Source organism: Microtus ochrogaster, chromosome 21 (genome assembly GCF_000317375.1).
Source record: "Microtus ochrogaster isolate Prairie Vole_2 chromosome 21, MicOch1.0, whole genome shotgun sequence".
Classification (NCBI taxonomy): Eukaryota; Metazoa; Chordata; class Mammalia; order Rodentia; family Cricetidae; genus Microtus; species Microtus ochrogaster.
Window position 1 is genome coordinate 9,372,640 of NC_022022.1, and position 17,853 is coordinate 9,390,492.

Consider the following 17,853-nt stretch of genomic DNA (forward strand, 5'->3'; position numbering starts at 1 on the left):
CACACACAGACACACAGACACACACAGACACACACACACACAGACACACACACACACAGACACACACACACACACACAGACACACACACACACAGACACACACAGACACACACACACACACGAGAGGGAAAAAAGAAAGAGAAGGAAGGGGAGCCTCCACCACATTCTGTAACCTTAAAATAATTTTCCCCCAAATGAAAGGCCCTGGAAATGTTTTGACACAAGCAGGATGCAGGAAAAGCGGGCGCGTTATCGCGTAATTCACAGGATCCACCTACGCCTCTCAAAACTGGAAGAATTTTTAGAGAAAATGTTGATTCTATAGTTTAAATTTAGATCATTCCACTCCCCCACCCTGTTTAAAGTGCTTGAGCTATCTGCATGAAACCCGAACTTGGTACTCCAAAAAAATCAGTCCACAGAGCACGAGGCCTCTCCCCTGCAGGCCACCTTCCAGAGGGTGACACTAGTGCTTGGGGGCCCTGTGGCTATTGTTTCATGGGTCCCTCTTCTAGTTTTGAGTGGCACATTTAACAGCTATTCAAGCAAATACCCGAGAACTATCCTGTCTGCATGATAATCTTGTCCCAAATGAAAATAAAGCCAGAAAGCACGTGCTTCAGTCACCATACAGTAAGAGGCACACAAAATCCAGCATTCACTTGAATTTGGAAGGCTCCAGAGAAAGCGTGTTCAGATTAGTGGGTGCTGGAGATGTATCCAACACCCTGTTACTTGACAGATGACTTCTTCCCTGAGAGCAGCGCACTTGAGGCTTCATCTTATCTCCTTAGAGTAGAGCAGGGTTGAGACATTCCTGACATTCTCTCGGCTATAGAGCAACCACAGCTCTAAGGGCCTCCACGAGTGTGGCTCTGCTGCCAGAGCTGAGATGAAAAATCACCGCGCGTGTTAAATAGAAAGGAAAGGAGAGGGCTTTCACAGATGAGCCCATCCCTTCACATGTCTAATGGGAAAGCACAGCCTCTGAAGCCGTTTCAGAGACGCTAAGGGCCCCCTCCTTCGTGGATGTGGCCAGTCTGTACTGGTTTTTAAAATCCAGCCTACAGTTTTAAGCAAGTTCAGTGAGTTTCAAGGAAATACACTTACAGGAGACACAGTGTCAGAACCCCCGCCTCCCTGTCTGCAGGCTACAGCTATTCTCAGACTCACATTTTCCACTCCAAAAGGGAGGAGAGAGATACGGGAGAAAGTCAGTCCTGGACGCTTTCCAAAGTTCTATCACCTATCACAAAAGCAGGGCTTTCGCCTCCTCCTTCACGGTTAAGAGCAAAGTTGGGGAGTCTACATTTCCCAATAGACAACCCCCTTTATAAAGTCACGCTATTTAAGGCAGTTTTGAATGGGGATATCTGTAAAAGGGACATGCAAAATTATTCGTTTTGTATTAACATGCAAAATTACTTCTTCAAAGTATTAATTTTTCCAGTAGGCAATGTTTATCCTAAAGAACTAGGCAGCTTATCCAATTCGATTCTTGCCCACAAGTAAAACAAGAATTTAATGCTAGTTCTTCCTGGTGCAAATCAAGAGATACTTAGGTTCCTATGGACACCAAGAATTGCAATTCCAAAGGAGGAAAAGTGTGCGTTTGTGGTGTGGGGTAAGACAACACTGTCCTTATTATTTCTACTAAAAACAAAGGTCACGGCAGGGGAGTGGTAAGGTGTTTCCTCTGTGGACTTCATTGACATTCCCACTCATTTGGGCAACGGGCATGTTATTTCTCCTTTCTCAATCAGAAAAGGCTGACCGCTTTCCCACTCAGGACCACGGAAGAGCAGAGTGACTAGCGCCCGCCACAGACACTCCCCCAAGTGGCTCTCTTTGAGTGTCTCTGAGGAAAACCATGGATGGGGCATTCAACAGGCTGTGCCATCTTCAAAAGGGCAGCTGGTTAAAAGAGAGTAGGCAACATTATTAATTTTTTCCATTCTAATTTAAGAACTGGGAAGTTACAGCAAGAAATATTCCATGTGACACTTCAAGGCTGGCTGTGTCATTTCATATGTCAACTTGCGTGTCCTACAGACTCCACCTTCCCAAAGACTCTCAAGGAAATTCGCTACAGTTCGCTCTGGACAAAAGGGATGTTGGAGACAGAAAAAAAAAATCCTGGACAGGAACAGCAAATTGTGATATGTAACAAGATTTCATTGAAAAAACACATGCTGACCAGTCCTTACAACACAGGAACAAGAAATCCCCATGCCCTTTTAGAGTGAAAAATGTTCCTTCCTCTTCTTCAGCTAATTCGTCATTAACAAGAAGGAACTGTGTCTGGGGAAGGGAGATGACAGCTTCAAATTTACCAACTATTACAATAAATATGATGATCTCTAGCTACACACATCCATACCACCCACCCACACAGTGCAGTGAAATTTTCATAAGAACCTTTCTCCCCAGCAGCCTTCCACTTGAGGCCTACACAGGCAGCAGATGATCTCTGCCCTTTGACCTTCCCAGCACCAAGGGAGCACCGAGGGTGCCCCCTAAGGCTTCTCCTCACTACCAGCACCTCCGGTTCTTACAGCCAGAGAGCTCAGGAGGCCTTTTCAAGATTTCTGAAATTCCCGCTAAACTGCCCAAAGGGTTCTTCTTTGGAAGGGCAAGATCCCACCTCACGGAGCCAGGTCAGTGAGTGGGCTTTTAACTGTGGCCCATGTCAGGACTCTAGCCCCTAGCCCTGCAGCCACAGGTCCACCCAGCAGCACCCTGTCCTTGAACAGTCAGTCAGCCCTAGTCTTCTGCTCGGTCACTTACTGTTAACTTACTGGAGGCATTCTGAGAGTTTGATTAGTCACATTGGAAAACACCACCAAACAAACAAGCAACCTCTGAATTGTTTCCAGAACTGGAAACAAAAGCTTTTGACTAGCAAGAGGGGTTACAGACGTGGCAAAGTAACTGCCCCGAATGCTACCCAATTCACGGCTGGCCAAGAGGGTTGCGAAGACAGCACCTTCAAACTCAATTTGGCAAACTCCACCTTGGCAGGGAACTCGGAGACAGGCTGATCTGACTCGTTGTTACAGCAGGCTCTGTCCAATTTTGGCCAACTGTTAGTACTGGGGAAGTGGGGGTAGCATCCCTTAATTTTCCTGGTTGTCATGTCAAACCTTCAAACTCAGCTCTGTCTGTAAAGGTCCTCTGCACAGCGCTGTACAAAGGTCACTGTGATAACTACACACATTACTGCCATTCCCTGCTTCCTATAGAAACAGCTTTCGGATGCATTTTAAAGGAAGCATCAATCTGACCTTGTGTGCTACGTTTCCAATTGCTAGTGGGCCTACAAATGGTTTAGTTTACGTTCATCTTCTCTAGCTGGAGACAGGAGAGCAGAACCACAGCCTGGCCTGGGTGGTGGCTGAGAAATGGAGGACAGCGGACAGACAGGCATGGTCCTCCAGTCCACAGTGACACTCTGGACTTAGCAATTCTCTGCAGAGGAAGTAACCAAGGGGGTACCCGCCATTCCATGCCTCTCCTCACTCCTGAAGATGCACGTGCTGGGGATTGTACTCCAGCAAGGCCAGAGCACTAGGCCCTTTCTGAACTCAGCTCAGTATCGAAACTTGGGCTGTAGCCCATCGGCCACAAGGCTGGGAGCCACCACAGCTCCAGGACACTGGGTTCCCCCACCCATGGGAATATTATCTAACCTTTCTCCCCAGTGAATTCTTAACAACCTGCCGGTCCACCCCTCCAGCCGGAGTGTATCCAGGATCATTTGACAAAATAAACATTGGAAGGTATGTGAAGAATCGCTATATTTCAGATTTTCTTCCTCTTAAAATGTATTTCATTCTCCCACTTACTAAAAGCACCAAACCCGTGGGACATTCAACTTGTCCAAGAGGCCTGAATAAATCAAAAAGAACTGCAGAGGGGGCTATCAGTTTCCGGTAAGTCCTGGGGACTCTTAATAGGTGGTTTGAAACCTAGGAAGTAAACTGACTGCTGGGTTGGAGAGGGCAAGGCGCTGAAGGCCTAGAGAAACAGTTGGTGCCATGAAAGCATGACAGGGAGGATGCAAACGGAGCCTGGGCACCCCAAATGCCCCAAGGCCTTAAATAACATCTGCATAACAGACTGGAAAGACAAACACCATGGCCCACAGATAACAAAAACGTTACAGCGATTACTAGTCCCCAAATAATAAAGGCGCTAAAGAGAAAGTCTGAGCTAACCATCAATCAACTTTTCAGATCACCAACAGAGAATATGAGATTGTTGTTACTAAATGGGGTTTGAATAAAACCCGATAAGAGACAATACCAGCTATATTTCATTGTCAAGTCACAAAGCCACTGGAGAATGAGGTCTGTTGGATTAAAAAAAAGAATCCCTTTGGCTCAGGACCCAAATGAAACCAAATGAGGGTGAAAACGCGTGTGTACGTGGGGGGGGGGGGGGCTTCCTCTTTTCTCACTGACAGAACCTGTTATCCCAAACAGCCAACAAATAACCGCTATGGGTGTCTTACGGATTCCTGACACCAGATCTCAGCACAGTTAACGAGGTGACTCACATGGAGAGAACAGCCTCTCCGACTCCAAAGAACACACTTCCTCTCACACTCTCAAATCAAGGCAATGCGAGAAAGTTCAGTTCAGACCTGACTCGGTTAGCGCTCTCCCTGCAATCTATAAAAACGAAGGTGTTTTTGAAGGCGCTGCATTGTGACGTTCCCTTTGCTAATTCACATCGGCAGCCACTGGACATGTTCTCGAGAATTAGACTGGGCTGGCAAGGCTGGAGAAACAGTCTGCCCAGTGCTTTGTTATCCAAACCCAGTCACTCTGATTACTGAGAGCCCATCTGATCCGACACTCGGATTTCTTCTTCAGGCCTGCTGGCTGGCAGGGGGCCCTGGGCACTGATGTTCCGGCTGAGAAATGGCCATCTCACCCAATGAAACTTTCAAGAACTGAAAAACGACCACTGATCGTGGTTAAAGTGCTCACTTGGGAAGCAAAAGCTTATGACGGAAAATCCAAGATTGGATCTGCTTGTTAGGCAAACGTTAGGGTTCCCAGTCATAGCAGTGGATGCTTCCCTTGGAGGACAGTTAACAGTGTTTCTCATTCTTTTCCATCTTTATGTTTCTCAGGGGAAAGGAGAATTGTTCCACGGCTTTGAAGGGGCCAGGGGCTCAAGGAGAGCAGTTTCTGGAGGTCTGTTTTCCTCACAGTTCTAACGACTTAGTAAAGCCAGCAGCAGTAGCTGCACCATACACTGGCATGGTGTTCATTCTATAAATGGGGCATAGATGCCTTCCACTGGATCCTCAGGGTGAGGACTCTACCTCCAGCCTGACTGGAAACTAAGTTTCAGGGCGATTGCTTTAAAACAAACAACAACAAAAACCCTGCTTGTCTTCAAATGAAGCAAAAATCTGACTCAGTTCTTCAGGGCTGTTTAATAATGCCTCCCTCTCATTATTGAGCTATTCTTAAAAGAACAGTCTGATGTGCAGAGAGTCACTTATCTGTGCACTTGTTGCTAAGTAATCCTCAAGCCGTGGATTGTTCAGGGATGGAGGGTGAGTGCCAAGTCTCTGCTTTAACGCTGGACCTGCTTCTTATTCTGAAATGTGATTTTAAGCTTTAGTCCTCTTCTGGGTAAACACCCTACCAGATCTTTATGAAGCTTTTCCGGGTGGGGTGGGGGTGTTCTCTATCTTCTTAGGTTTATAGAGCAGCCTCCCCAAGTCCTATTCTTCCACCCCAAGGTGAGTCATCATTGTTACAAACTTGCCAGCAGAGAACGCTACAAATTAACAAACAGCAAGCAGCCAAGACAATACAGCCTTACAGCAGGATGGAGAGAACCTTGCAAGCAGGGAACAGTTATACTCTTACACTGTAGGACTGGCAGGCGAAAGGTGGAAGCAACCTCACACTCTCTGCTCTGTTCCCTGGGCTTCCCAGGACCAGCCCCAGTGCTCCTGGCAGGGCCGGGGCACTTTTCATTGGGAGGACTCTGCCTTCCAGTATTTTGAGTCGAAAGTACCAGCTTTATAGCAGCTAGTGGGGTAGTTAGTCACACTTTCCAGTTTAGCTCCAAAAGGGCAGCTGATAAAGTCACCATACAACCGGCATTTCTGCTGACATGTGTACGTATCCTTTGTGTGACCTGAACCTGAACCTCTTCCCTGCCTGGTCTTTAAATCACTACCCATAAACTAGAATTTCTTTTCTAGGTAACTAAGTTAATATTAAACCCAGCCCAGAACTGCAGTGAAGGGTTAGGGAGACCTTCTCCTTTCCCATCTTTTATAAACTTAAAACAAAACAAACAAAAACCAACCAACCAATAACAAAAGCCCAGAAAATCTGCATTTCTAAGCAATTATTATGTCCACCTTTGGTGAGCTAAACAGTTGTGGGTGGTAGGCCTCATTGAGGATTTAAGCCGAGTCACCAGCAAAACACTCAAAGAAAAAAAGGAAAAATCCCATTTTATTCAAGAATGATTCAGCAAGCTGGTTCTTCGCTTTCTTCCCAAATGTTCAGGACCCGGGCGTTGAAAGCTAGGAAGAAACACCTGAGACTACAGCCCACACCTAAGCCCGATGGCACTTGAGAAAAGGGGAGTGGGATCACAGTGACCTTAAAAATTAGTGCCATTAAGCTTCCTGGTTAACCAATTATCAAAAGGGCTTTAGTCATTGCGCCACCCACCTTTTAATCCCCATGTGGAAAAATCCCAACGTTTCAGTATGAACTATTCCTCTGACCAGTTCAGCCATCATAAGTCATTGCGAAAGACATGCACGCATACCTGAATGCATGCATGCAGCCTAACATCTGATTTATGAGTTCTCCAAACACCTTTTGTTTCTCTAGGCATTTATTTACATCCATTAAAAAAAAAAAAACTTAGGTTAAACTTCCACTAAATACTCAGTTGGACTGTTACTGTACCACTCCAGGGCATACGGGATTCACCTAAGGCCTACGGCATGGCTGACTTAAACATCTGCCTGGCTCATTTATTACAAACACGCCAATTCCTTCTGAAGGATAACTGAAGAGTTCTGCACATAAAGTCACGATTAAGAGATGTGTAAGCTGTAGAGCAACAGGTTGTTCAGCACCTGTTGTCACCAAACAACCATTTGACCTTGAACAAGCCACTTCACCTTCCCAGGCTTCAGTCTGTCTTTGTACTCCATAAAAGCCACTCAAGGTCTCCACTTGACAAAGATACTTTTTGTGGGGAGAGGAGATGAAAGGGGGTTACAGTGAATACATGGTTTATAGGAATAGCCTCGATGGTGTATGTAGGATGGTGAGATACACGGGTGCCCTTTCCTTCCCGGGAAGTGGGGCCAGGCAGGCAGACAGCTCTTGGCTCTGAGGCTGCAGAACCCGAGGCCCACACTAGGCTCTCCCACCGTCCCTATTCACCGCTACCTGGCTCAAGTCTTGTAATTATCACCTTGAAAATCCATTTAGTCTCTAGAGAACGGGCTTCCCTCTGCCCCATCTCAGTATACAGGTGCCTTAGGACCTGCAGAGTGTCTACAGCCACTTGGTCAACCCAGAAGAGAATGGAGTGGATTCTCCCACCTGTATTCTCACGACTGGTGCTTTTTCACCCTAGGAACTGAATTTTCGGGGTTATTTGGGTTATAATTTTTATCCGCTGGATTTGAGCTGTTTCGATGTCAGGAGCTAATTTTTCTGAGGTGGGAGCGTAGTCGTGTCCCGGACCCCTCATTCCCATCGGGAACAGTTCTTGGGAGAGACAGCAGTGCAAGAGGCAGGCATGACTTTTCTAACCACCAACTACCCTGTCTCCAGTCCTTTGTCGGACTGACTATACCCAGCGACCCTGGAGGGTCAGCCTGGCCTCCTTCAAGAATCACCTCCTGACATAAATTCACACACCCCTCCCCACCGTTAAGAAGGCAACACCAGCTACCAAAGGCTCACCCTGTTATGGAAAGTGGCCCATTTTAAAGCTCTCAAAAGTATACCTTAAAGGCTATCTTAGGGTTGTGAAGTCACACCCTGGCACCAGCTTCGCTGGGCTGGCTCTACAGTAAGGGGAAGCCAGTTTTTTTTTTTTCCTTTGGGGGAGGGCGGTCGCCTCTGCGGGGAGCTGGCCGAGCCCCAGCGCCTCCAGGAGAAGGGAGTATCGACCCGGAGGCTGCCCTCGCCGGCGCCGGGCCGCGGCGAGAACCGCCACCGCGAGGGGGCCCTGGCGGAGCTCCCCGGGGGGAAGGGGAGGAGCACTCCTTCCCCTGGGCACGGAGAGAGGAGGGAGAAAGGAAGCAGAAGGCGCGCGGTGAGGGCGACCGGAGGGCGCAGGCAGAGCAGGCGCCCGGCTCGGGGATGCCGCCCCGGGCGCTTTCCCTCCGGGCCCGCCGCCGGCGCTCAGCGCCCGCCCCTCGCCCGCTCCTCCATTGCCAAGAGCCTGGTCTCCAAGTTGCTTCCTCCCTGGTCCCCTCCCGCGGCCCGGGCTCGCCCGACACTCACCCCCTTCCCCATGGTGGCTGCGCTGCGGGCCCCGCGCCGGGTCCTGTGGCTGGAGACTAGAAAGAAGAGAGAGCAGCTCCCGGCCGGGAGAGCGGGGCCGGGGGAGCCGAGAGGCGGGAACTAGGGCTGCTGCGGGAGGAAAGAGGGAGGACGGCTGGCGCCCCGGACCGAGGCCGCCGCTGCTGCCGCCGCTACTGCCGCCGCTGCCACGTGTCCGCCTCCTCCCGCCGAGGCTCCGCGCCCCAGACCCAGCCGCAGCTCGAGCCCGCGCCTCCTCCTCACTTCCTAAAATATGCAACCTGCGTGATGGCTCCGCCCACGCGTTCACGTCACCGTTACCGGAGCAACCTGACACCGGCTCCAGCTGGCTCCACCCCCGTCTCTAACCCCACCCCGTCGGGCCGGGACCGCGCTAGAGCCTGCCAGCCCCGGGCTCCCGGCAGGAGGGCGCCGGAGCCCAGGGCGCGCGTGTCCGGGTCTCGCGAGGGCTGCTGTGCGCGCCCAGGGACAGCGGAGACTGGAGTGAGCCGCCTGCCGAGTAAAGCGTGGAAAGTCCGCAGTGGGTGCGGTGCAAGGGAACTGAGCTAGCCCACTCAGTCAGCTTAGCTTTTCTAGAGCGGCAGGGATCTCAAGGGGCCCGGGTTGGACTGCAGCTGCGTGACTCCGAGGGACTCCTTTCTGCGTAATGCAAGCCGGCGTCCATCTGCAGACGTTCACCCCAGGCTCTTGATGCCTTCCCTTTGCTTCTTTCATCTTTTATCTTGGGGTCCTCTTACTACCCCTCAGTCCTCCACTCTAGTGGAGATGCTTCTGATCACACACACGCGCGCGCGCGTGCCGCATACACTTCCTTCCCTTCAAGACCCCAAAACGACTATCCGAAAATACAGCCAATAAGGAAATTCATTCACAGCGCCGTGTGTGAATGAAACCTTGTGAAAAGAGTAGCGGAATAGTAATCTGCTTGTCCGAGGGATTCTCCTTTTTAGGGAGTGAAACCTGAAACCCAAAAGAACGCCCATTTTTAGTAAAAAGGGGTGACTCAAAGGGGTTATGTTTTGAAGACCTGCCAGTGGGGCTTCCATAGTCCTACCTCCTTCAGGGCATCCTTGGCTACCCAGAGGGGCCCATCAGTCTCTCTCCGATTCCGTTCCACGCAAGCCTCTGGCAGTTACAGGGTGGGGCTTCTTTCTATAGTTTCAGGCTGCTTAGCAGGCCCTGCAATGACTGAAGCTCAACATTTGAAAAGCAAAGCATTATTATTATTATTACTAACAATGTCAGGAAAGCAAGCGCTCTGGGAAAGCACGGGAGTCAGAGGAGAAACTCGCTTTCCGTCTCTGGAAACTCCTATGAGAAGCAAGGGAAACATTAACTCATTAGTGAGACAGAGACCTATCAATTTCACCTGCCGGTTCTTTCTAAGATGCGGGGCTTGCAAAAGGGGGGAGGGGAAGGAGAAACACCCAAACAGCCACTGTGTTATCATGTATTCCACAGAACAATGCTTAGCACTTCTTAGAAGCAACTGTTGCTTTTAGGAAAAATGCAGCTTTTTATCTCCTCAGGTATGATAGACTCGATCAATTCAGGCCTCGTTGAGCAGAGGGACTGTAAGTAGAAATCAAAACCATGATGGGGGGGGGGGGGAGAATCCCCCAGTCCGGAGCAGCAGTCCCAGCCTTGTTAGTTACATAGAGTGTTCGCTACTTCCTGTCATGGCCTGATCATTGCTACTGTGTGGGAGGCTTTGCTTGATGAAGATCTTAATTTAAGATTAATTACCCATAGACCCTGATGGGAAAAACACAACAACAAAAATGGAGAAAGCGCAAGCCTGCGTTTGTAGTTTCCTTCCTCATATCATGCATTTATTCAACAAAATAAGCCCCGATTGGTTGAGGCGTCGTCTTGTCTCTGGAGCTGTTAGCTGGCAGTTATGGGTCACTGATGTCCTTTCAGGAGGCCTGGCATCTCTAGTTGTGTTCAAGGGTGGAGAAAGGGCAAAATAAGTACGAGCTTTTAATTAAACCCTATATTTTGCCTTTGGCTCTATGCAATGGGTCTTTTGTTTTGTTTTGTTTTAACCTGACCTGGGGTTCTTACACGGCTCTACATGGAACAGTGGGAAACTGGAGAGACTTGGCTTTGAAATTGGAAACTGAAACCATCTTTGAATTTCATTCATACTCTGGTGTCTGAGCATAGAACCAACTTCCCAGGCAGGGAAAAGGCTATGGAAAGACTCCTGGCCTGGCTGAGAAGCAAAGCTGCGGCTGTGGGTACAGAACCAAGTGAAAGACAAGGTATGGATACGGTGGAAGTGTGGAGGTCTCGGGTGTAAGAAGACACATTTTCCAGGGAAGAGGACTGAAGATCTTTTTTTGAAAGGGTTGAAAGGGACCCCCACTCCTCTCCCACTCTTAGGAGAGATTTCTGAATGAAATCTTAGACATCAAAGACATACACACTCCTCGTTTTATGAGGAAGAAACTGAGATTCAGGGAGTGATGAACACTGGACCTCCAGACACTGGCAGGACATTTGGGTACCCTTCCCAGTTCCCCGTCACAGTCTGGTACAGAGGACAGCTGTGAATGATGGGAGAGAGAGCCGGCCACCTAGTACCTCCCCTCCTGCTTCTAAATATATCAACTCTTTGTAGCTGCTAGCTTGAGCATCATTGAATGGATGGGATCAGACTCAGCCTTTAGGGAGCGCAGGGTTGCCAGTATGGTATGGATGCCTCCAGGCTCTGGTCACAGCTAAGGAGGGCTGACCCAGTCGCTGAGAACAGAGTCAGCAGATGCATGAAAAATATGATGCAAGTCGGTGTTCTGAGCCAAGAACATTAGCACTCAGAGTGAGCACTTGCGGAATTGAATAAACACAACGTTGCAATTAAGGACTTCAGAAGATGGCTCGGAGCCCACAGCTCATTAGCATTTTCTATAGGAAGCAAATATTTGGGACATCAATGAGCTAGGAATTTGGGATGATGAGGCTTTCCTTGGCCTCATTCGCCCTAGAGTTAGCATGTAAACAATTATGAGTGTCCCTCTCTGTGCTGTACCGCTTCCCAGGCTCCCCAGAGAACCCCTCGCTTGCCTTAAAGCCAACTGTGTTTATCAACGAGAAGGTTCCTCGTAGCTTATTTCTACCCCTCCCTGGAAAATCCACTTCCTCTCTCCTGTTTGACAGCAGATGGAGTGTCGCCTGCTTGCCTTTTAGTTTTAAAAGTCACACCTACATTTTTATTTAGGGTGCATGCCACTGCATCCATGAGGACAACCTGCAGAAGCTGTCTTTCTCTTTCCACCTTGTGGGTACCAGGGATCAAAAGGAAGTTGTCAGGTTTGGTAGCAAGCACCCACTGAGCCCTTTTACCACTCATTACCGCCTACTTTAAAAGCACAGAGAACTGACTTCTGGTTCCTTTAAGCTTCCCTCCCAAATCCCATGTATCTTTTGAAAGTTCTTTGGTGTATCTTCACATACTAATGGCTAGGAAAGACTTCAAGTTTTACCTTTGGGAATGTCGAAATTTCAGCAGATAATGGGTGATTGTCATAGATGATTGCCGACCAAAGAGCATCCGTCTAATGAAACTGTCACTTAAGTAATTTGTTCTTATTAAGAGCAGCATTTGAAAAATAAAACATTATAAAGGTCTTTTCACTGTTTCTTGTGTGTTCTACTTTGGTTCCTGAGTTTACAAATCAGGATCCTACCCTCTAACGCTTCTGTTCCCCTCATCTCAACCCCAAACACTATGAAACAATGTAGGGCTTTTGCAGCTAGAAATTCAACAGCCATGAGGAAACAGTAAGGAAAAATCAAATGGCAAAAAAGAAGGGGCCTGGGACTTGGAAACACTCCGTTCCTAGAGTTCCGTTTTCCGCCGTCTGCATCTGGGTGCAACTTCAGGCAGGCTTATTCCACGTGGGCAAGTCCTGAGTCAAGAAGAGCAGCATGGGCGACTGTCACATACTTCTGCATGCCTTCAGGTAGGCAAAGCCATCTCTGGGCTAGATGGGTTGGCTATTGGCCTGAAAACCTTCTATACAATCAAGAGTGTTCTGTGGAGGTTGGGCCTATTGAGAGCAAAATGCTTCTAGACATGCCAAGACACTGGAGCACAGATTTTTTTCAGAAAGAGCTACCTTAAGAGGAGAGACTACAGAGTCATCTCTAAGTAGTTTGATTCGTTTGTAAGAGTCTAGAAGCTCTTGTTACAGCCATAGAAGTAATGGAAAAGTAGGTCAGGCATAAAAATAGTAACCAGCTCAAAGAAAGCATTCCTAACAGCTTATGTTTAGCCAGGAGGCTACCATTTTAGTGATGGATGACCCCCACGTGTGACCTCTTATGAGGAAGTTTCTAGGATGTGTTTCCTCTTTTACTTTCTCTCTCACAAAGAGCCTTGTCTAACCCATAACGCTGGTACTCTTGTATTAGTCAACAGAGATACAAACCATTTTCCACAAAACCAGAAACAAAACACCAAACATCCCCAGAATAACTAGTATTGGATCTCTAGGCGTATTACAGACCCGGACACAGTACCTGATGTTAATGTGCAAAGACTAAAGAACTGGCCATTGAACATGAAGGAAAGACATGCAAGGAGACATTAGTAACATGGTGAGAGGAACGGGACCTCAGCAAAGCATCACCAGGGCACAGCCGAGGAAGCACTGAGTGTATTTGGAAGGAGCAGGGAAACGCATATCAAACATAGCATGTGGGTCAACTCTTCTGAACATAAACCTGGCCTGCTGAAGGATGGGTTAGCAGTCATGGTTAGAGCCTTGATCAAGAGGGAGAGAAGCAGAGGGTAGCTTTGTGGAGGTGGTAGCATACAAACTGTTGAGGAATTAGAAGCTATCCGGGGCCTTGAACTTTATTCTGTAGGCTACAGGGAAATGTGGCAGGGTTTTGAGAAGTGCTGTGGCTTTGAAGAGATTTTTTTTGACAGAAGAGAGAGCATGCTTGATTTCCACAGTCACCCTGTCCACCAATGTTTCCCTAGTCCTGTTGAATTCAGACTCTCAAGACATCTGTTTCTCCTTATACCTTTGTGATGGCTTACTCATTTACTTATTTATTAAAATAAAGCACATATAGTAGCTCTTAATTTCCATCATCACCCCCATTATCTACTATTTCCTCCCAACAGAGCCTTCTGAATCACTAAGGATGGAAGAGAAAACAAGGTGGAATTGGAGCATCCCTTTTGCAATCAGTTAACACTACTCCCTAGGCCCCAAAGAGAGCACAATTTGCTGGGAAGACAAGGCATTTTTTTCTTCTGGTTTCCTGATACGTGTTGTTAAGTGAAACTCCCAAATAGACTAAAGACTTTCTGTTGTTGCTGGCATTGGCAGAAACCAGGGTTTAATGCAACCGCAGTGACTAAAGACAACGTAAGCCAACTGGCAACCAATCTCACAATAAAGATTGGAATTATAGGGGCTGGAGAGAGAAAGAAGAGTCCAAATTAATGAATAATTTAGCTTCATTTGCCCAAAGAGCGCAAGTTATATTTGTTTCCTGTGGCAATGAATTTTAGAGCACGTTACTTTCTTGAAAGGTCGCTGCCAACTTGACATTTGATATTTGATGGCAGATATGACCGTATAGGTGGTGGTGGGGACAGTGATGATGGTGACAATAATTAGGGTGATCTTATAGATGTCGATGATAGTGATGAAGGTGGTGGTGGTGGTGGATGGTGGTGATAGGAATGCTGATGAAGGGGCAGAGATGCTGCTGATGGTGACAGAGCTGCTGCTGATGAAGGGGCAGAGATGCTGATGATGGTAACAGAGATGCGGCTAATGGTGATGGAGATGCTGCTGATGAAGGGGCAGAGATGCTGCTGACGGTGGTAGTGGTGGAGATAATAGACCCCAAATTCTTGATCAAAATAGTATCCCAACCACGTACCTTTCCCACACAATAACAGTGTTTTCAGCATTTGCAAAGTCACATGACTTATTAACTATATCACTGTATGACTATAGGGGCTCAAATTTAACACTGACACAATATACGTGAAGCACTAGTGCATTGCCACCATTAGTGACGATTCTAAAAGTGCAAAGAATTATCTTGATTCCAAACACCCACTCAGCCTGGAAGACATAAGGCCCGAGAAGGATGAAGATCCACAGACATGGAAGTGAAAGAGGAGGGAGTGAGAACAGAATCTACTTCTGCTTTCCATCCCTGCTTTCCATCCCTCCCTCCCCGTCTCCTTCTCTCATCCAACAACCTAGCTGCCGACACACAGTCAGCTGGCCTCCGCTGAGTCAGGTGGTAGAGGTCACCCAACACCCTGCCTATCTGAAGAGCTGGTGACTGCCAAACCTATTAAGGACCAGGGGAATACGGCCACCAAAATGTCACAGCTGCAGTCCAGACAAGAGATTTTCGCCTTCAGAGCGAGAGAGCCTGAAAACCCGGGGTCCTCACTGCAGGGGCCGATGCCAAACAGCCTTAGGGGAAGAATACATTGCCACGTTGTCTCCAAATGCGATTGAAAACCTTTCCTCATTTTTCCTTTTTCCAAGAAGAAGAAGCCATCTGGTAATAAAATCTCTAATTAGCTGACGAGAGCTACTCTAGCTTCCTAAGAGCAGACCCACGAGGGAGCTGAGTTATAGGCCCAGGGCTTCTGTTTCGGGAGACGGCAGCCACGCCATGCCAGGCCAGCATCGTGCTTGGGGCTGGAGCTGCAGGGAGCTGCTTCAGGCCAGGGACACACACTCCCCTCCTATGGCTCTAATCTCATAAACAGAAGTGCTCAAACTCAATATGTTCTCTTCCCCTCTCATTTTTCATAATGGAAAAAAAAAAGGCGCTGTGAAAGTTTTGAATTAAGAAGCAGTTGCCATCTGGGTAATTGAATTCCTCTTGAAGCAGGCCACCTGGTTCCCATCAGCTGCTCTTGGCAGGTATGGAAAGATCCGCGCAAACCCTGCCTTGACTTAGTTCTAAACACAGGCTCGCTGGCATTCCGTGAGCAGCAGAGAGACCTTAAATTCTGAGTAGTGACAGGGCCTTATATCAAGTTACCTCAGTGCACGGGGAGATTTTCCTGGCCGCAGACAAGAGAATTACAGCACGCATGACTGGCCTTGCCTGTTCCTAGCCCCGTGCTGCCTTATAAAACAAAAACTGAAAAGCCAGTTCCCTTTGGCTTCCTGTTTGGACAGCCACGTCAAAGAAACACGAGGGGCTTAAATCACCCTGCTCTCCCTGAAGGAAGAGCCAGGGCAGTGTTTGCAGTTCTTGGATAGTGGTGGAGGAGTGGGCAGCCCGGGGCTGGGGGGGTGGGGGTGGTGGGGTGGGAGGAGTCAAGCCTCCCCTCCTCTGCTGCTTCCTATGGCTCTGGCCACTCCTGTTCCCCAAAGGGACATATGCTTCTGAGACATGCAGCCCCCCCACCCCCCACCTCAGAACCACACACATAAAGAACACAGGAATCAGAGAACTAACCGTACAGCTTCCCAGCCAGGGCTGTCTGGTTCAAGAATATCTTGTATTTACATGGAGTGGCATTGCTGATGTCAAGAGGAAGAGCTAGTGAGGACAAGCAAGCAGCAAGACTGCTGGGAACTCAGGTGACCATGAGCAAGCCCTTGAACTTCAGTCTGTTTCCTCTACATCTGCAGTGTCTAGAGAAGAGCTGGGCACCCCCAAGTGGCTTGCGCAGGCAGCATCTGGTCCTTGGGTTGGGCGAGGGCCTCTGCTTGGATGCAGCTCTTCTTACAGCTAGTTTGAATGTTTGTAATGGAGCTTGTGGAGTAAGACTCTTCCACCAGCAGTAACCTGGCCCGGCCTCCTTACTGGGGATGGGATGAGGCTGACATGGTTTCCCTGTTGCTGTCACTGAACAAAGCGACATTCCCACCCTTTCCGTTTCCAGCTGCCATGTGGCTTCCTTCCCTGTAGAAAAGAATCAGCTTTCAAGAACAGAAATGTTTTGCTTCTAAACAAAATGAAAAGGAAAAAAAGACAGTTATCTAAAGCATGCATTTTTTTGGGGGGGTGGGTGTTCAAGACAGGGTTTCTCTGTGGCTTTGGACCTGTCCTGGAACTAGTTCTGTAGACCAGGCTGGTCTCGAACTCACAGAGATCCGCCTACCTCTGCCTCCCAAGTGCTGGGATTAAAGGCGTGCACCACCATTGCCCGGCAAACATGTATTTTTTTTTTTTAAATCCAATTCCTTTAAAATGGAATTTTCCATGATGGCCTGAGTATTTATATAGTCCACCTCAAAAACCGAATTTCTCCAGAGAGCTGTAGCTACTGGGACTGGAGGGAGGGGTGAGTTCAAGGCCAGCATGGGCTAAGTAGCCAGATCCTATCTCAGACATAGGAAACAAAGTGGAAATACAGCAAAAAGGGTAGTCAGGTGTGGTGGCACACACTTTTAATCCCAGCACTGGAGACAGGCAGATCTCTGAGTTTGAAGCCAGCCTGGTCTACATAGTGAGCTCCAGGGGGACCAGGGCTGCATAGAGAGACTGTCTCAAAAAGAAAAAAAAAAATTAGAACTGTCTCTTTCTCTTCTCTCTTCCCTCCTCTCTCTCTCTCTCTCTCTCTCTCTCTCTCTCTCTCTCTCTCTCTCTTTCATTCATATAGAGCTATTATCTTAAGGCACGCATACATACACACTATAGTTTTCAACTGGTGCGTATTCAATAAAGCAGCTTTTTCTTTTCAACTTGATGTCAAGGTAAAATTAAGTTAAAAATACTTTGCAGGGTTTCTACATTTGGGGAGTAAAATCATTAAGCCCAGGGTGGGGCATGACTTTAATACTAACACTCAGGAGGCAGAGGCAGGGAGAACTCTGTGAGCTTGAAGTCAGCCTGGTCTACGTGTTCAGGAAGAGTCCTCCCTGCTTCTTTCCTGGGAAGACTCCTGGGCCCATGGTCCAGCTCCAGGGAGGTTCCCCTCACTGCTAAGTGCCCTTGCTCAGCTGCACTTCAGAACTTTGCCCTTGCAGAAGGAGCCAACAGGAGCCTCTTGAAGAGGATATTCAGGGCAGCAGCTGGGGGGAGAGTGACCTGGATCTGAGATGCGCTTGGCACTGTGTACTGGGGCTTGAGAGGGAGGAGTGGGTGTTAGTTAACCCTAGCCTGGTCGGTACCAACTCCCAGATGGCTTACTGATGTTCCTGAAGCCTCGGACCTCCTTCTTAATCCAACCAAGGGTCACTTGCTTAAATTTTAAAAGGTGTCTCCATATTACTTCATCCATAGTATTCTTTCCTCAAGCTTTTTTTTTTTAAAGATTTAATTTATTATGTATACAATGTTCTGA

At 48.2% G+C, this 17,853-nt stretch overlaps 1 protein-coding gene across 1 annotated transcript in view; it reads right to left on the reverse strand.

The window, feature by feature from the left end:
* Atp1a1 (ATPase Na+/K+ transporting subunit alpha 1) overlaps positions 1–8,817 on the reverse strand; it is a 29,019-nt gene extending 20,202 nt beyond the window's left edge. Inside the window, exon 1 of the mRNA XM_005357106.3 lies at positions 8,517–8,817. Coding sequence (XP_005357163.1) covers positions 8,517–8,528 — 12 coding nt within the window. The 5' untranslated portion in view covers positions 8,529–8,817. The remainder of the gene's footprint in view (positions 1–8,516) is intronic.
* Between the last annotated feature and the right edge of the window lie 9,036 nt (positions 8,818–17,853).